General features: G+C 36.8%; 4 protein-coding genes across 4 annotated transcripts; 1 reads left to right on the top strand and 3 right to left on the bottom strand.

Annotated features, from left to right (window-relative positions):
- On the bottom strand, window positions 3399-5650 carry LOC104703341 (magnesium transporter MRS2-10). The gene is made up of 5 exons (XM_010419349.2): window positions 5281-5650; window positions 4553-5168; window positions 4008-4469; window positions 3855-3902; window positions 3399-3768 (listed from the first exon to the last, which is right to left on the bottom strand). Exons 2-5 carry the CDS (start codon window positions 5147-5149, stop codon window positions 3538-3540), a joined length of 1338 nt encoding a protein of 445 aa, XP_010417651.1. The 5' UTR covers window positions 5150-5168; window positions 5281-5650; the 3' UTR covers window positions 3399-3537.
- Window positions 6032-8948, top strand: LOC104703340 (vacuolar fusion protein CCZ1 homolog). The gene is made up of 10 exons (XM_010419348.2): window positions 6032-6225; window positions 6447-6652; window positions 6772-6865; window positions 6971-7154; window positions 7235-7344; window positions 7425-7520; window positions 7670-8095; window positions 8183-8338; window positions 8444-8658; window positions 8757-8948. Exons 2-10 carry the CDS (start codon window positions 6471-6473, stop codon window positions 8785-8787), a joined length of 1494 nt encoding a protein of 497 aa, XP_010417650.1. The 5' UTR covers window positions 6032-6225; window positions 6447-6470; the 3' UTR covers window positions 8788-8948.
- Window positions 9043-10188, bottom strand: LOC104703339 (chaperone protein dnaJ 8, chloroplastic-like). Its single transcript, XM_010419347.1, has 3 exons — window positions 9786-10188; window positions 9599-9667; window positions 9043-9452 (listed from the first exon to the last, which is right to left on the bottom strand). Exons 1-3 carry the CDS (start codon window positions 10029-10031, stop codon window positions 9270-9272), a joined length of 498 nt encoding a protein of 165 aa, XP_010417649.1. The 5' UTR covers window positions 10032-10188; the 3' UTR covers window positions 9043-9269.
- Window positions 10995-15110, bottom strand: LOC104703338 (pre-mRNA-splicing factor CWC22 homolog). The gene is made up of 7 exons (XM_010419346.1): window positions 13614-15110; window positions 13320-13509; window positions 12957-13060; window positions 12731-12830; window positions 12326-12627; window positions 11869-12174; window positions 10995-11625 (listed from the first exon to the last, which is right to left on the bottom strand). The coding sequence occupies exons 1-7, from the start codon at window positions 14967-14969 to the stop codon at window positions 11272-11274; spliced, it is 2712 nt and encodes a 903-aa protein (XP_010417648.1). The 5' UTR covers window positions 14970-15110; the 3' UTR covers window positions 10995-11271.

Here is a 16188-nt window from a genome sequence, read left to right as displayed (position 1 = left end):
CTTTTTAGATGTATGTATTCTGACCTTTATTTTTGATTGAGGAAGCATACCTCAAGCGTTTGCTTTATTGGAGTGAAATAAAACTAATTATCACCAAGAGTTAAAAGGACCGTTCAAGAAAGCGGTATAGACGGCCGCCGTTTAGGCGCTAGGCGCTCAGCAGAAGCCTAGACGACCGCTTAGACCGCCTAAAATCACAAATTTTTTATTTTAATGTATGTTTTTATTTTTAACTACATATATTTAAAATTTTAAGTTTTATATTCATATAAATATTTATAAATGTTTATATGTTATTAATCTAAATTAAAGAAATGTATTTTTACTAATTTTAGTTTATGATTTATTATTATTTATTTCTTCTAACATATATTTTTATATAATTTTACATATAATATCATATATATAATGTTTATATTGTAAACGCCTAAACCACCTAAAAACGTTTAAAATTTCGACTAGGCGTTGGGTCACCGTCCACATACCGCCTAGCGCTTTCTTGAACACTGGTTAAAAGGTATTAAAGTACCTCCCATGTAAACACAATTCATAGTTGAGGCACAACACATTTGATCAACATGGACGGTCTAAAAATTGCAGTACATTAGTAGCACAAATACACTAAGAAGTAAGAACCACTAATCAAGCAAGAGAAATTATCAACCTCTGGAAGGTACGAAGCAGCCCAACACTATTAGCTGTCATTTTCACAATTCCTGAATCAAAACTTCCATCGATCCGAGAATTATCGTAATAAAGTTATCCGAAGACTACTGTTTTATAACAATGAAATATTTGAGGGTAAACTTTTTTTTTGGATATACACATAATAAATACAAATTAACATGACTGATCGATTTTTAAGTATCCAAACAAAAAAATTATATTTTGCTTGCTTCAATTTAATAATATATTTATTTTTTAAAAATAATTTAACTATATAATAATATTATTATTTTTATATATTTTATAAAATAATTTACATTTTTCTAATTTCTATAAGTTATTTTTTGAAAAATTATTTGAAAATGTTAATTAATGATGGGACTAATTTCTTTTATTTCTATATATATATATATATATATATATCCCCTGACCCAACTAAATTAGTGTGAATAAAAAATCCTAACAAAAGAAGCCATTAGGGTTTCAGGATTACCACCAATCATCTTCATAAGGATGATAGACCAGTAACTTTTCTGGTGGACGTAGAGAACTGTCGTTACCCGCGTTGGAAGACGGAACCCTATACGTTGTACGCCGCGACTTCATCTCAAGCACGGTTGAGTTTCTGAGTCAGCACAACTACGAGGAGAATCGTCTCGACATCGCTATTGTAATCGCGGATAAAACGGAAAATAGGCATATGCAAAAAAAACTCGCTACGTGATTGAAGCTAATCAATGAGAAGACTAATTTCTTTTACTTCCATACTTATTTATTTTATTTCCACATATATATATATATATGTATATATATATAAGTATCTTAATATAGAAAATTAAAAAAAATGTTAATTAGAGAGATCTCTGATCATGATTAGTCGTTTAAGAGTTTAGGTGGACGACCTAAGGATTATAACTTCAAATTATTAATATTGCTATAGAGATGTTTTACCGCCAACCTATTTATGTGTATTGGCAAGACGAACTAGCTTTGCACAAATTTTATATATACAACAGTAGTGTTTCCAATTAAGTGTTCTGATTTCTATTTGTACTCTAAATCTTCTGAAGTTTTGGAAGTTAACCAAAATCTCAAGCCCCTAAAACTAACAAAATTCTCTATTATTATTTTTATTACAAATTCACATCCTCTTCTAGATCTCTCCATATGCAATTTGTTTATCCATACATTATGAGATCGAGTTTGGTTAAATCGCGTACATCATAAAACCTACCATCTTTCTTTTTAGGAATTTGACAATTTTTAAAATCGACGAATATAGTGGCTATTAGAAATGGAAAACAAAAATGAAAATGGTAAAAAAAAAATGGTATTAATTAATATGATGGCTATTTGTTCAAAAGAAATTAATATGATGGCTACAAGTTAATTTAATATATAATAATTGTTTAAAAGATAACAAAAATAAAATAGCCAAAAGAATATGTATTTTTAGAAATAGGTATCTCAAAAAAGCATTTCTAACAAATTCTTTTCTTTATTTAAATAAATTAAAATTTAAAATATAATAAATATTAAAAGTTTTTAGCTTTTAAATTTTATGATAAATATTGAAACTTTCAAAAGACATTATAAATCTGAATTAAATTGAGTGAGAATGACCTTCAAACGGCGAAAAACGGATAACTGGTCAATTCGTTAAAGCCAATAGTCAACCCAAACCGGACCTACAACGAACCCGACCCGATAAACCAAACCGGATTCCAATAACCCGACACAACGACCCGAACATAACTTACATTATCTGTATCCACTTCAGCTTGTGCTGCAGAGATTCGTTGCTTGGGGTGGGGTCCTTAGTGAGCAAGCATCTTGCTCACAAGTTCTTTTAACACTCTCAGACGATATAGAAGGGATACACAAAGATGGTTTCGCCCCCACAACTTCCAGACTCCTATCTATGTCCTAGCAATCCTACATGCATAAAATTGTGAGTCACTAGATTGTTCTTCTCACAATACAATCAATTTTTTGTTACCTTATTAACTGCTTCAGCCTTCCAACTGAATCAAGAAGCAAGAGACCTTATCATCAAGACTTCCATTTGTGAAAAATGCACTCTTTACCCGGAGAGAAAAGTGTTCATAACATATATAGTTTTTGGACATCGCGCACATGTTCTTCCAAAAAGAAATATATATGTTGCCCTTGTTCTTTCTTCATTTGCAGGATTTATGCTGAGAAAGGCATGTCGCATCACTTTTGTTTGATATATAAGTTATTTATAACTGTCTGTATCTCTCAATTTCATAGATGAAATTCTAGTATTTGCTATAATACATAGGACCATGTATCAGAGTTTGAATATTAAAACTCTAAAGGTCCTTCTTGCTGCTTTTGTATGTTTGGTGTCGTTTCATCTATCTTCAAGAATGGTAAGGTTAAGAAGTTCATGAAAGTGATTCTAACAAAGCTGCAAGAAGGTAAAAAGTGAAGGTGGGATATTTGGGAATGATTGGGAAACTAGCTCAAGAGTTTCCTAATCATTCCCGAAAGCAAAGTGATTTGGTAAAGAAGAGCACCATATATGCATGCATGCTGTGACAAAAGCAAAGTGAGAGGAGAGGGCCATGCATCAGCCATGGAGTTGAGTGTGTGATGAAGAGAGTGAAAGACTGATCACAGAGCTTTAATCGGAAATAAATGGTCATCACAGTTGGAGATCTCTTCCCAAACATGCTTCACTCTCTCTCTTTCTCATTTCATGTCGGTGCTTCAAGTAATTTGTATTTCATCCTTAATGACACTGTTTCATCTTTATATAAAAAGGTCACAGACGATTAATGTATTAATTTAAGTAACATAAACAGTAAACACAATCGTCTACGTGTCAGGGCAGTTATTATGTCTTCACAGAGGCATGAGTCTTCTACGTTTGTAGAACCAGACGAATGCCAAAAATATGAGAAGGCCGCACACTCCAGTGATGGTCAAAACCCATTTGAAAGCACCTGGCTTTTCAAAGAAATCTATTTCAAAATTCATCCCAAAGATCCCTGCTACAACCCCAAAGATGGCTACAACGAATGTCGCAGTAGTTAGCAGCAGCTCGAATTGGATCAGCTGATTCCGTACGTTATCCTGCAAATTCCAAATATTTTTCTTATGGTTTTTTCTAAGCAAACAAGATATATGTATAACAAAGATCAAGATTTTTAAGGGAATACCAATTGTATGCTGATGAAATCCTCGGTATCATCAATGTACTCCTTTAACTGAAGAGTAAAGAGAGTTGCAGATGATTATAGACCGCTTTAACTGCTGTTCAAAAACAAGATGATGAATGAACACAAAAGGAGCGGTTTTTAGTTTTATGTTACCGAGGTTAGCTTGTTGAGAGTGCTATCGATGACAACAAAGTATGCTTCCAGCAACATCTCTAGCTCCTCTATATTCTCGGTTGCACCTTCTGAGCTCCTAGCACTGTCATGCCGGCTCCTTACAACGCTCAAGCTTTTCTCAAGTCTACGGGTCTCAGGAGGAGAAGAAACAGGAGAAACTGGCGCAGACAGAGAAACACAATCATTCGATCTGTAAACAGGTAAAGACTGATCACCATATAAAGATCCTTCCATTCTCTTCTTCTTCTCTGTTAGGTACATTTCCGCCATATCCCCATCATCGTCCATTAGCTGTTCAATCTCATCCCGAACCTTTTGAACTCTTCTCGTCAATGCTACAAGTCTGCTCTTTAGTCTACGCGCACGCTCCAAGTTTAAAGTACTGATCTTTGAGGTAAGCTCATCCAATAATGGGTATGCCTCAATCTCTAACTCTGAAGCCTACAAAAAAGGGTTAAAAGTAAAATCTAACTATTAATGCAGAGCATAGACTAAATCCAAGAAGTTCTGAATCGACCACTGACCTGGGAATCAAGGAAGGTACAAGCAGCTTCAAGGGCAACTTCAAGAGCCCTAAACTCGAAAGGTAAATAATCAGGGGATGAGTTCTGAAAGACATTGTCTAAACTCCTACTCCTACTCCTCCTGCTGAATTCAAGAGTGTCCTGATTCCAAACCCCAGTAACAGAACTTGCCTTTAGCCTCTGCTGCAGCTCAACAACATACCGAAGCACATAGTTGTCAAGGGAATTCAAGAGCAAAACCTCATCAGCAGTAATGATACAACGGATCTGCTCCAAGTTAACAACAATAGCCTTCTCTCTGCCAAGGATAGTGGAGGGGTAGACAAACAAAGGATCAAGGAGCCTTAAATCACGAGCAGGCAAATCACATCTACGCATCATAGTGAACTTATCGACCTCAATGAGCTGGGAATTGGCAAAAGTATCAACACGGATCCAAGACTTGAGGCCTTGGCCACGCTTCTTGAGACCCAAAACATCAAGTCCAAGGAGAGGTTGTCTCCCTGATGGAGAAGGACGAGAAGCTGCTGCATCCCCTCTAAGGTTAATAGCTGAAGCAGGTCTTGGAGGAAGCAAACTCTCTTTGAGCTCAGACATTGTTGCCAATCTCCAGATACTGAAAAAAAACAAAATCAAGTACACAAGGATGCAGTAAACAATTACAAGGCTCTGATGCAGAGATGCAAGAATAGAAAAATCAAAAGTAAGGAGAGGAAGAAGTTTCAAACCTCTAGAGTTAAAAAGAAATCAAGACCGATCTCGGGGGTGTTGTAACTCTTATCATACAAGGCAAAGGATCAGAAAGCTATACAAAATTATAAAAACTTCCACTTTCAAAACCCACGACGAGTCATCGAATTGTACTGGATAACAGAAATCAGATGGATCGTCTCGAGACCATAAAACAGAGAAAAATCCACCAAAAAAAAACTCCGACGAAGAAACCCTAAAAACTAAAAGTTCGAAAAGGGATTGTGGGAATGAATGAATGACTTGGTTTGAGTAAATGCTAAGAAGAAGAAGAAGAAGAAGAAGCAAAAGTAAGAAACTTTTGGTTTGGCCCCTTGTGCTGAGTTGTTGGATACTTTACTTGGATTAAAGAGAAAGAGAGAGAGGTTAATGCAAACCGATTCTTAACTAATTTATATTGGTTTAGTAGTAGTAGACTCATCTGAGAATGATTTACCGGTTTAACCATTATCATAAAAGTGCTAATTAGTGCATATATTCATCAATTAGTGGAATTATTCATAGATAGATATTGAGGAGACAAAATCAAATTATTCGAAGGGGTATAGACTTATAGTTAAGGTGACAACGTGCGGTTAGAAAAATCTAAAACCAAAAAAAAAACAAAAGAGAGAGAATCATTGGAAACACACACAATTGAATTGATGATGACGTAAGCCGATGAGAATCTGAAGATCCTCTTTACGACCCGAGTCCATTTATTAGACCCGGTGGCCCATTTACCTGGTTCCTTTCCTCTCTCACCACCTACCTACCTACCCTATGCTACGTCAAGTTTTGCTGCTAACAAACATTTTGTGGAGGATTCGCCTCGATCTGAATCCACCAATCAATCATCAACTTTGCGATTCTCTTTGTTTGAACTAATTGAAGGTCGATCATCACTCCCTTGGACTTTGTTCTTTGGATTCATCCTCTCAAAGGTAATCAATTTCCCCTAATTTTATATGAATTTCGCTATTCTCTCGACGAAATCGATCAACTTTGCAATGATCAAAATCGTAAATTGTCTTCAATAGTTGTTATAGGCTTCTCTGGTGATGATGTGCCCTCTTAAAGTTATGAATTTTAAGATACAGAGTTAGTTTAGTTAGTTAGTATTATTGCCTGATTTCCGAATATGTGTTTCTTTTTTCTTTTTAAGGTGTTGAATGAGTTCTTAGAAGATATGGGAATGGCGTCCATGAGCTCTACTTGTGAAAGCCTTCGTCTTTGCGTCTTTGACTTGACGAGAGGCGAAAACGAAGGTCAGGAACTCGACAAGATCTTGTTCTTCTATCCTCCTGATCTTACCTTTTCGACTCAGCTCTCTGTTATTGGCCTCAGCGAAGGGCTTATCACGTTCACCAGGTCAGCTACTAGAGCTTGCTGTTGTTTGTCTCATGCTCACATTAGTCTTTTGTGTTGTTTTAGCTTTTGCCTGTATTTTTGGGTGTTTCTGAGACGTGGTTTATGGAATATAAATGCAGACTTTTCTCTCCGGAGGTAGCTTGTGAAGTAATAGAAGCAGAGAGACATTCCCATGTTTTCTATGAGGCCGAGCCCGATATATGGATGGTCATGGTACAACTTTCTCAACTCTTTCACTTGTTTTGGCACTTGAATCAATCGCACTTTTATTCATATGCATATACAGAACAAAGTCTTATCTGTCTAAGATTTTGCTAGGTTGTGGAGAAAAATAAGGACACTGAAGCCGTATGGAGGGTTGATGCATTGCGGAGAGTGCTTAAGGAAGTGCACTCTCTCTTTCTTATGTTTCACGGGTCTATTAGGGCATTGCTTGAAAAAGAACCAACTGGAGGACTTATAAGATCGCACTTGTATCCATTCATCACAGACTATTTAAATGGTAAGCGATATCCACCAAATCTTAGCCCATTGAATCCCTGAGTTATAGCACTTCTCAATAGGTTTTCTGTTTTGGGGCAGATCTTTTTGTTGGTAAGAAACATCAGTTACCTTCCTTCCGTGAAACTTTGAAACAGCGTGGAACAGTTCAGATGCTAACTCTCGCAAGAGATGCCGCACTTGAAGTTCAGGTTTGTTGCTCCCTCAGATGATCCGTTTCACAATTACACAATAGTTCACTATTTTGACTAGTATTTATTTAGATGTACAGTCTCTCGTCGGAGTGCTAGATTCATGTGCTGGGACTGTTCGATGCCACTCTGTGATTTTATTTCATGATCTACTGGTGTCAACAACTCTCTCACCTGTATGTTTACAAATCCCTCACTCGCAATATTCATTTTAGCCAAGATTGTTGAGTTGATAAGATTCTTAAACTGTCGTGGTATCTGTAGACTATACTGTCCACTAATACTAAAGAGTTTTAGTCTTTTTCATCTCTCTCTGGTTTGTCAGGATGATACCGTCGACTTGTTTGCATTTTCTGTCATGAGATTGACCACAAACGCACTATCCTCTGGCACAAGTTCCTGGTCATATCTACGCAAGGGATCCGGTCCACCTGAAATATCTTCTAGATCTACACCGAGCACCCCTCGTGGTTCAAGTGGTACATTGCCTTCAGGAAATGGTAGTAACACAGGTCGTGTTATTAGACCTTTGCAGCACGATAAGTGGTCAAAAGGGAAAGACGGGTTTCTTGTAACTGATATATGGGGTACAGATGCAACCCCAACAATTTTGCTACAGAAGACACAAGAAAGAGTTTACCTTTTGACTTATCAATACAAAAGTCTCACCTTAGTTCTTCTCGTGCCTATCGCTGCAATTGTTAATGGAGAGCTAGATATCTCATTCGTGAAGCAGCAAGTTATTGAAAATGTTAGCTCAACTCTGTAAACCCTCTCTTGCTTCATTGTAAAATCTTTTCGGACTCCATCGCTCATCATCTCTATGCATTTTTTGCAGGCGTCGGCGAAAGTCGTGAAAGTCGAAGAGAAGCTATCGAAAGGATGGGGCGGTGAGAACGCTTACCATGTAAGCGGTTACCGTTACTTGCTAGTTGATAATGACATGGAAGTTTCGAGAGCTTCTCCACCAGGAAAGGTAGCAACACTAGCAAAGGTTAGAGAACTCCCATCAACCATATTCATATAGCACAATCTCGTTAGTAGCATAAACGAAGACAAGAGAGTATCAAAATTCACAAAGTTGTCTTTGATTTCGTAGGAGTCTTTGCTTGCACTAAACAAGCTAAGGGAAGAAGTGGATACAGAAAAGAGCCGCTCAAAGCAAGAGAAAGACATGGAAATATGCATCCGGGCAAAGAACAACGCGTGGGCGATTGCGCGTGTAAGCAAAGGTAAAGAGCTTTACATGGCTTTAGAGAAGGCAAGTGAGACTCTTCTTGATGCTACAGACTCTGTCCAAAGATTCAGCAACAGGTATTGAGTTATTTTAAGTTACTAGTACTAAAGTTACCAAGAATTGAGTTCTCCAATTTAAAAAAGAAAAACGAAATGATGTTGCAAATGTATTTCAGGTACTGCAGCGGAGCATTCTCCATGGACTAGATTTCAGCAATTGTTTTGTTTGTTTTAAATTCTTATAGAAGTTGCAAAGGGAAGTGTTTTTGAAGTATTTTGAGATGTGTTTATAAAGAAACCGTTACAAGGAAGAATGAGGATTTGGTGACTTTTGTCTACATCTAAAGAGTAAACGTGGAACTTGACTCTTGACCCTTGACGGTTTTAAAAAGTCTGAAAGAAAGACTTTTAATCTTTATTAGATTACTTGCAAATTCAGGAAAGCTAATACACTTTCAATTCCGAATGTTTCAAGAGATTTTTACAACGAAGGAGAAATTACTTTATTCACATTTTCTTAAAGCAATCATTGGAGGAGACAAATTTCACCTAATTTACATTGTGCTTTCTCCAAGTCTCTCTCTCTCTTTCTGATAGTTGTTATTTATATACATAACATTTTCACAATTGGATGGATGATTACGAAATTAGTGGGGGAATCTTGTCTTGTGTTTAGTTGTCGAGAATGATCAAGCGTAAGGATTAACATGAGAAGAGTAGTCACGGGTTCCTGCTCCCTCCCAACCCATCCATTCCTCCCACGTGTCGCAGTCTGGATCATTCATTCCGTTCAATCCTTCGTCATATACATCGAACGGCTCAAATTCCTCCGTCGTCCCTTCCATCTGATTCTTTATTTGCTTCAACACAATCTTCATATTACCAAAAAAAACAAAAGACAAGAGAGATCAATTTTCAAATTTTCATTACAAAAATAAAAAAACCGAATTTAAATCAGTTTTACGTTAGCTAATAAAAAGATAAGAAGTAGTTTTCACATAATAAAACACACGCTTACATCGTAAGCTTCGTTGATCGTCTGAAACTGTACACCGCAATTGCTTCCTCTACAAACATCAGGATGATACTGCAACAATCAAATCAAAAAAAATATATCAGATTTAAGTAACCCAGATAAGCAAAATCGAATCTTTTGTTTTTTAAATATGCAACAAGGTTCATCACAGATCCAAAAAAGGACAAACCTTTTTGGCGAGTTGTCTGAAAGCTTTCTTGACCTCGTATTCAGATGAATCGGGTCGGATCTTAAGAGTCTTATACGGATCAATTACAGAAGAAGAAGAAGAAGAACAAACGACTTTTGTTCTGTTGAGCATCTTCGTGTCCTTTCTTCTGCTGTTTTTCAATCGAAACGATGATGAAGTTGATGAAAACGACGATCCTGGTAGACCCGAGAACCCGTTTCCTCCGATCGTCAAAGCAATAGTCATGTTTAGAGGTTCACAAGATTGGAATCAAGCAGATATAATTCAAAAAAGATTATGATTCGTAGAAAGTGAAATAAAAGAGAGAGTTTTTTTTTTATTACTGGGAAGGTTTGTTTCAATAATGGATTTAATGGATTGGATAAAAAGAGAAAGAGAGAAGAAAGGATTATTTATAAAGGGAACTGAGCGGTGACTCATTCTTTTGCTCAAAGCGTCCTTATCCATAACGCTACCGATTCTACGGCCAAATGTTTGTTTTTTGTTTTTTTTTTTACTATTCTTAAATATAAAAAATTATCCATTCCTACTTTTTTGTTATCTATGTTTTAAAAAATGTTTTTAAGTTTATTATCCAAAAATAAAAATTAAAAAGGCATCTACTGTGTTTTGTTGTGAGGTCTAAAATCTGGTGTGGTTTTTTTTGTTTTTTTAACAAAATGTGAAAGAAGAAGGAAAATGGTTGACAGGTTGGTACTTGGCATGTTTTTAAAAATTCTAATCAAAGTACTATTCAGTTTTCCTTTACTAATTAAGTATGTTTTAGTTTCCTGTGGGTACTAGTTTAGTTTCACACAAAACTAATAGCACCCTATCCTAGATCTGTTTTTTCTTTTTTCTTTTTCTTTTTAGAAATAAATATAACAACCATTAGCACGAATTGAGAAGCTTTTTAACACAGTTGACGAAATTATTTTTGCAGATATTTGTGTTTTTAAAATGGTGATATATGGACTATCAAATCAGAAATAAAGACCGATGATAATATCCGTTCTTATCCAAATCATTTGAAGAACTAAAATATACGAAAAAAAGATTCCTTCACAATTTGATACTTCAAAAATATCTCATCAAAACACTCAAATAAATTTGGATCACAAAATGTACCAAAAATAATAGTCACATTCACCTTTAAACATTTTATGGCAACTGGATATTACGTTTAGACGTTTTAGTAGTACAAAGCTATTGTATAGAACTTGGCTAATTTCCCCAATATGAAAAAACACAGCAAGCCATATAAAGTTTATAAACAACGTCTTTGAAATTTGAAGACAACACAAGAAACAAGAAAAGAAAAACATTTCCGTTCACAACCTTGATTGTCTAGCTACTCTCTTGTTATCAGCTTAATCTGTAATTGATATGCAAGGAACAGAACAAGATATTGCTAACTGAATAATCCAAAACAAGATGTGAAAATTTCAAGAATTTTTCGGTGGAGATGGCAAACCGAACACAGGTCTCAAGATCTTCTTCTTCGCTTCCTCTTCCCTCTGTCGCTTTCATCCGAACTAGAAGAAGAGGATGATTCTGACTCAGATTCAGAGTCGGAACCAGAACTGTCAGATCCAGATGATGATCCCGATTCTGATTCCGCAACTTGCTTCTGCTGTTGCATGATCAGGCGTGGCATGTTCTTCAGATACTCTCTCAGGTTCTCTGTGATGCCTCCAAGACCAATGGATGTAAAGAAGTTGATTGCAAACCTCGTGTTCTTTGGATTATCTTTAGGGAAGATAGATTCAAGTGATTCCTGCATCGTTGGATCCTGAAGCCTCTCATTTAGCAGCCTAATCCCCAAGTGTTCTGATAATTCCTGCAATCCATGTAAAGTTGTAACCAAATCAGCACAACAGTCTCAAAAACCAATTTCCACACCTTCACAAAATTTATCTAATTGTGAAGCAATACATCCATAGTTTCATAATGAATAGTCTGAGAAAGTAATTAATCAATCACAATCAACCTATCTATAATCAAATTAATGAGATAAGCAGCTCTGAACATAGTAAAATGAGTTTCATGAAATGGAGAAATGAGGTTTGAGGATTCTAGTTACCTGGAAAAGGATCTTAATAAAGATACGAGATGAGGAAGTTGTGTCCTCCTCAGTTAACCGAATGTAGGCAAGCACATGCCAGGGGAGAGCATCTGTGCCCAGTAAATGGGCAAAAAACTTGGCCACGTTACGCAACTTGTTTGTCTCAAGACGGTGAATCATGGAATACTGCTGAACAAAGCATTTCTCAAAATTTTCTTGATGAATTTTGTTGATCATGCAGAAACGTTGACCCAACAACCCGTAGTAACGCAGATAAGTTCTCTCCTGAGAGCAACACTCCAGGAGCATTATGCATAGTTCCATCTGCAACATTGATTAGATAAGAATTTTATAAGACTTGTGTACTTCCAGCAAGTCACAGATTTTAAGATGGATTAATATCAAATTAAACAATAAAACAAAAAGTAAAAGAAGCACGGGTAAGTATAGATTATCAGAGTTTGGAAGAAGTTACCTCTTGACCAGGTTCAAGCTTAATTTTAAGTAATTTGTGACCTGCTTCCTCAAAATCAACACTGGACATTATGGTCAGGTAGATTGTCCTCCTAAGATTAACAAGATTAGTCTCTGTCTCGTCTCTTATTCTCATTTGCTCTTCATCTTCTTCATCAGAATCATCTTCCTCCACATCATTATCCTCTGAACTAGCATCAGAGCCATCTTCATCTTCAGACTCCTCCTCACCGAGTAACTCTTTCTTCAGCGCCTCGTATTTCTTTTCGTTCTCAACAAAGTCAGGATCAGGTTTGAAAACATCTGCAATCAGAAAAATGTAGAATTAAGAGCTGTTTCGGTAATTACAAAATAGTAACCTCTCTCTAAAGCATGGGGTAAAATTTAAATACAATACGAAGCTTACCAAGAGCAGTTTCAGGATTAATTTCTTCCTGATTAAGAGAGATATCGTGTGAATATTTTTCTTCAACGAGATCTAGCTCAGGACGAACGGCCGGATGTCCCTGAAAGTAAACCATCAACAAGATTTATGAGCATTATGCTATCCATGACAATAAGCATACTGTTATTTATATCTACCACAACCCATAATATCAGATTCAAACTCAATGAGTCAAGGAGTATGTTACCTGAAAGTTCGCTTTCCTCGTAGCATAGAGACTTTCAATCAAGTACTGAACTCTCTTATCTATCTCTCCCTCGTGCAGTATACCACGAAACCGGTCAAAAATCCCTGAATTAACAACTGGAAGAGCTTAGGAACACAAATAAAAGGAAGAGTGGTGGAAATATAGAGCATGTATGCCATGAAAAGTTGTTGAAGTTTGAAATGAAAGAGCTAAGACACACAACCAAATTTCAACATCATCCTTTTCCAATTGTCATTGACTTTTGAAAGAATTAGATGCATTAAAATTCATATAGCCTAATGTTTTTTCAACATAACAAAACAATTTCTATCCAACAAAAAGAAAGGTTAAAAGGATTTTTACCATTCAATCCTTTTGGTGTAACGTCTTGAAGCATCGCACCACACTCCGTCACAAACCCAACAGCCACCTCGACACTGTCATCAGTTGGGTATTCCAGAAGTAGAGTAAGTAACTCAAGTGCTATGATCTCCTCAGCGACTTGCTGGTTTACTAGATGTGCTATAAATTTAACAGCAGCAAGCAATTGAGGCTGCCAAAACAAATATGATACATAACAATGTATAAATATGATATATATAAAAATCAAAATGCTTGAGAAAACTTTTAAATTCGGAAAGCCAAAATAAGACAAACCTTGTCGTTACGCTTATACGCTCTCTTAAACTGCATGACGACCCTTTTCAAAAGAAGTTCAGCAACTTCTGGGAATTTGGCGTTAATAACAGCGACTAAAGCTGCAAAGACATCAGTGAATCCAGGAGATGCCATTTGAGACTTCATACATGAACGGCAGAAAAGTCCCCTTCCTCTGATGAGATTTTCAGCAAACAGTTCAGGGATTATATTCTTGATGTTGCTAGCATTAACCTTATTGACGAGCCCATTAATACTTTTACGGAGAGCATCCCATGTTAGCCGTTGATACTCAACGCTGCTCTTATCTTCCACCTCCTTCATCATGCGTGCAAGCTTAAATGGAGGAATATAAACTCCTCCTGTTTTTCCCAAGGCCATAGCATTGCTCTCAGATGGATTGAGTTCAGCCAACTTGGGCTTTGGAACCTCAATCTTCTCTTCCCTTCTACTGCTATCTTCCTTTCTCACCTTGTCCCTTTGACTATCATCATATCTATCATTGTGTCTCCTGTCTCTTTCATCGTCCCTCCGACTCCTACCTCTTCTTTCAATTTCTCTACGCCGAGTCCCATTCTCATGCCCATCATTCAAGTCTCTGTCCCTCCGATCCCTCTTCAAGAGACCTTCACTACCTCTATCAATTTTCTCTTTTCCTCTTCTCTCACTCCTAATCTCACCTTCCTCATCGTCGTCAGATGCTCGATGATCCCTATGTTTCCTCTCGCTTCTTTCTCCCCTACCTCTTCTACTCCTCTGCCTATCATCTTCTTCATCAGAAGGTTTATCTGCTAGGACTCTACTACCCCTATGACTCCTCTCTCTACCCTGTTTCTCCATGACTACGGGGCTTCTCTTCCTGCTTCTCCGTTCACCAGCATCTTCATCTCCCAAACCTCTACGAGTCTTTCTTCCATCTTCAGTATCCTTTGAAAGATGCTTCCCACTTTCTTCATCAGAAGAAGTGTCAGCTCTAACCCTATCCTTATTTCTTCCCTTACTGACCACCCTCCTCTCACCATCAGCATCACTATCTACCTCAATTCTTTTACCTCTATCATCCTCAGAACCAGAGCCTGCTTCTCTTCTTCTTCTGGCTAATTCCTCATCGTCAGAAGAAGTCTCTTTTCTGACCTTATCATCTCCACGGCGCCTCTCAACATCGGCGACACCAGCACCAATCTCAAGATCTCGTCGCAAGCCATTGTGGTCCTCGTCATCACAAACCCTAGCACGACGAGAAACATCTTCAGTCTCGATCCTCGATCGCCTAACATCAGGGCTTCTCTCTCGTCTTCTCCTATCCCTTCTTCTAACTCTCTCGTCTTCCTCGGAGGAACTATCGTGCCTACCCATAGATGGAGAAATTAATCGAAACTGCGAATGAAGCAAGAACCCTACTGAGAGAGATAGAGAGAGAGATAGAGAGAGAGATCTGAATCGGCGGGCGAGCAAAAGTGATAGAGAGAGAGAGACTGGTGGGGGAAACAAATCTTCTTCTATTTGGGTTTTTGTTAAGCCGACACGATGTCCTTTTATCGATGCTCAAAACGGCACAATGTATATATTTTTAATCTTAATCTTGGGTGGACCGTTGACGGGTCGATACGAAAAGGGAAAATATAAGCCTAATGGGTCAAGGCCCAAATTTGTATGGGGGTTTGTCCTGGTTACACCTGAGTCCAAAGAGTACATTTTATTTTGTTTTGTTGAGAATAGTAATGTGAGTTATCAAATCCGAATATTTGCAGACTATTAAATGCGAATTCCAAGAATTACTAACTTCAAGAAAGATGCCATGTATCGTGGCATATGCTCTCACCTAATTCCAAATTTTATTTTTACTATTTGATTCTCGTTCTAAAGACCACCTAATGTTGACCCCCATAAATATACTACTAGGTAAAATAATTTGTACCTTAGGGTATTTACAAACTAGTAATTTCTTGGTAAAATAGTTTGTACTCTATATTTTTCTTGGTTACATGGTAAATTTATTTCAAGAGATACAAAAAGGTTTTGACTGACACAAAAATGATCAAACAAAACTTTATTAATTAATATATTAGTATTCTGAACAAATCAAAGCACATTATTTTGAATAAGTCTCAACGGTCATTGATTATAATATTACCTTGAGTCCTTTGGCTAGAGTTAAAAAAAGAAAGTAATCATGTTTAGTCAACAAAGCAAGAACTGTGCCGAGAGAAGACTTGTGGATCATAATCAATTCATCCTTAATAAACTTTATTACTAATATTTTCCGCAATTTTTTTCAATTTACAAAAGGATTAAAGATGAATTGTAGAATAAATAAACAAAAAGGATGAATGAAAAATTAGCTGTGGAATAAAGAGGGAAAAGGTCCTACGTAAGAAGAATACGATAAGACAACTATTTTTTTCGACTTCTAAATTTTCAGACAACAAAAAAAAAAGGGAAAAACAATTAAGAAGTCACAAGTCTGAAGCACAAAGCAAAAGCCTTTTCGTAGTCGTAACCAAAACGCCAAATCATTACCGTTCAACTGAATTCTAACAGAGAGCCCCCCCCCCCCCTCCCTTTCTTTCGTACG

The sequence above is a fragment of the Camelina sativa genome, chromosome 7, assembly GCF_000633955.1.
Source record: "Camelina sativa cultivar DH55 chromosome 7, Cs, whole genome shotgun sequence".
In the NCBI taxonomy this organism is placed as follows: Eukaryota; Viridiplantae; Streptophyta; class Magnoliopsida; order Brassicales; family Brassicaceae; genus Camelina; species Camelina sativa.
This window is presented reverse-complemented; position numbering and strand designations above follow the sequence as displayed.

Bases quoted from the DNA above. Each gene is read 5' to 3' on its own strand.
- LOC104703340 (XM_010419348.2), top strand. From the start codon at position 6,471: ATGGGAATGGCGTCCATGAGCTCTACTTGTGAAAGCCTTCGTCTTTGC. The intron at 6,866-6,970 runs GTACAACTTTCT...AGATTTTGCTAG, and splicing joins CCGATATATGGATGGTCATG to GTTGTGGAGAAAAATAAGGA. The intron at 7,521-7,669 runs GTATGTTTACAA...CTGGTTTGTCAG, and splicing joins TGTCAACAACTCTCTCACCT to GATGATACCGTCGACTTGTT.
- LOC104703338 (XM_010419346.1), bottom strand. From the start codon at position 14,969: ATGGGTAGGCACGATAGTTCCTCCGAGGAAGACGAGAGAGTTAGAAGA. The intron at 12,831-12,956 runs GTAACATACTCC...GTTTACTTTCAG, and splicing joins CGAGGAAAGCGAACTTTCAG to GGACATCCGGCCGTTCGTCC. The intron at 12,628-12,730 runs GTAAGCTTCGTA...TTCTGATTGCAG, and splicing joins TAATCCTGAAACTGCTCTTG to ATGTTTTCAAACCTGATCCT.
- LOC104703341 (XM_010419349.2), bottom strand. From the start codon at position 5,149: ATGTCTGAGCTCAAAGAGAGTTTGCTTCCTCCAAGACCTGCTTCAGCT. The intron at 3,903-4,007 runs GTAACATAAAAC...TTTACTCTTCAG, and splicing joins CTCTCAACAAGCTAACCTCG to TTAAAGGAGTACATTGATGA. The intron at 3,769-3,854 runs GTATTCCCTTAA...TGGAATTTGCAG, and splicing joins ATTTCATCAGCATACAATTG to GATAACGTACGGAATCAGCT.
- LOC104703339 (XM_010419347.1), bottom strand. From the start codon at position 10,031: ATGACTATTGCTTTGACGATCGGAGGAAACGGGTTCTCGGGTCTACCA. The intron at 9,668-9,785 runs GTTTGTCCTTTT...TGATTGTTGCAG, and splicing joins TCAGACAACTCGCCAAAAAG to TATCATCCTGATGTTTGTAG. The intron at 9,453-9,598 runs GTAAGCGTGTGT...GGTAATATGAAG, and splicing joins CGATCAACGAAGCTTACGAT to ATTGTGTTGAAGCAAATAAA.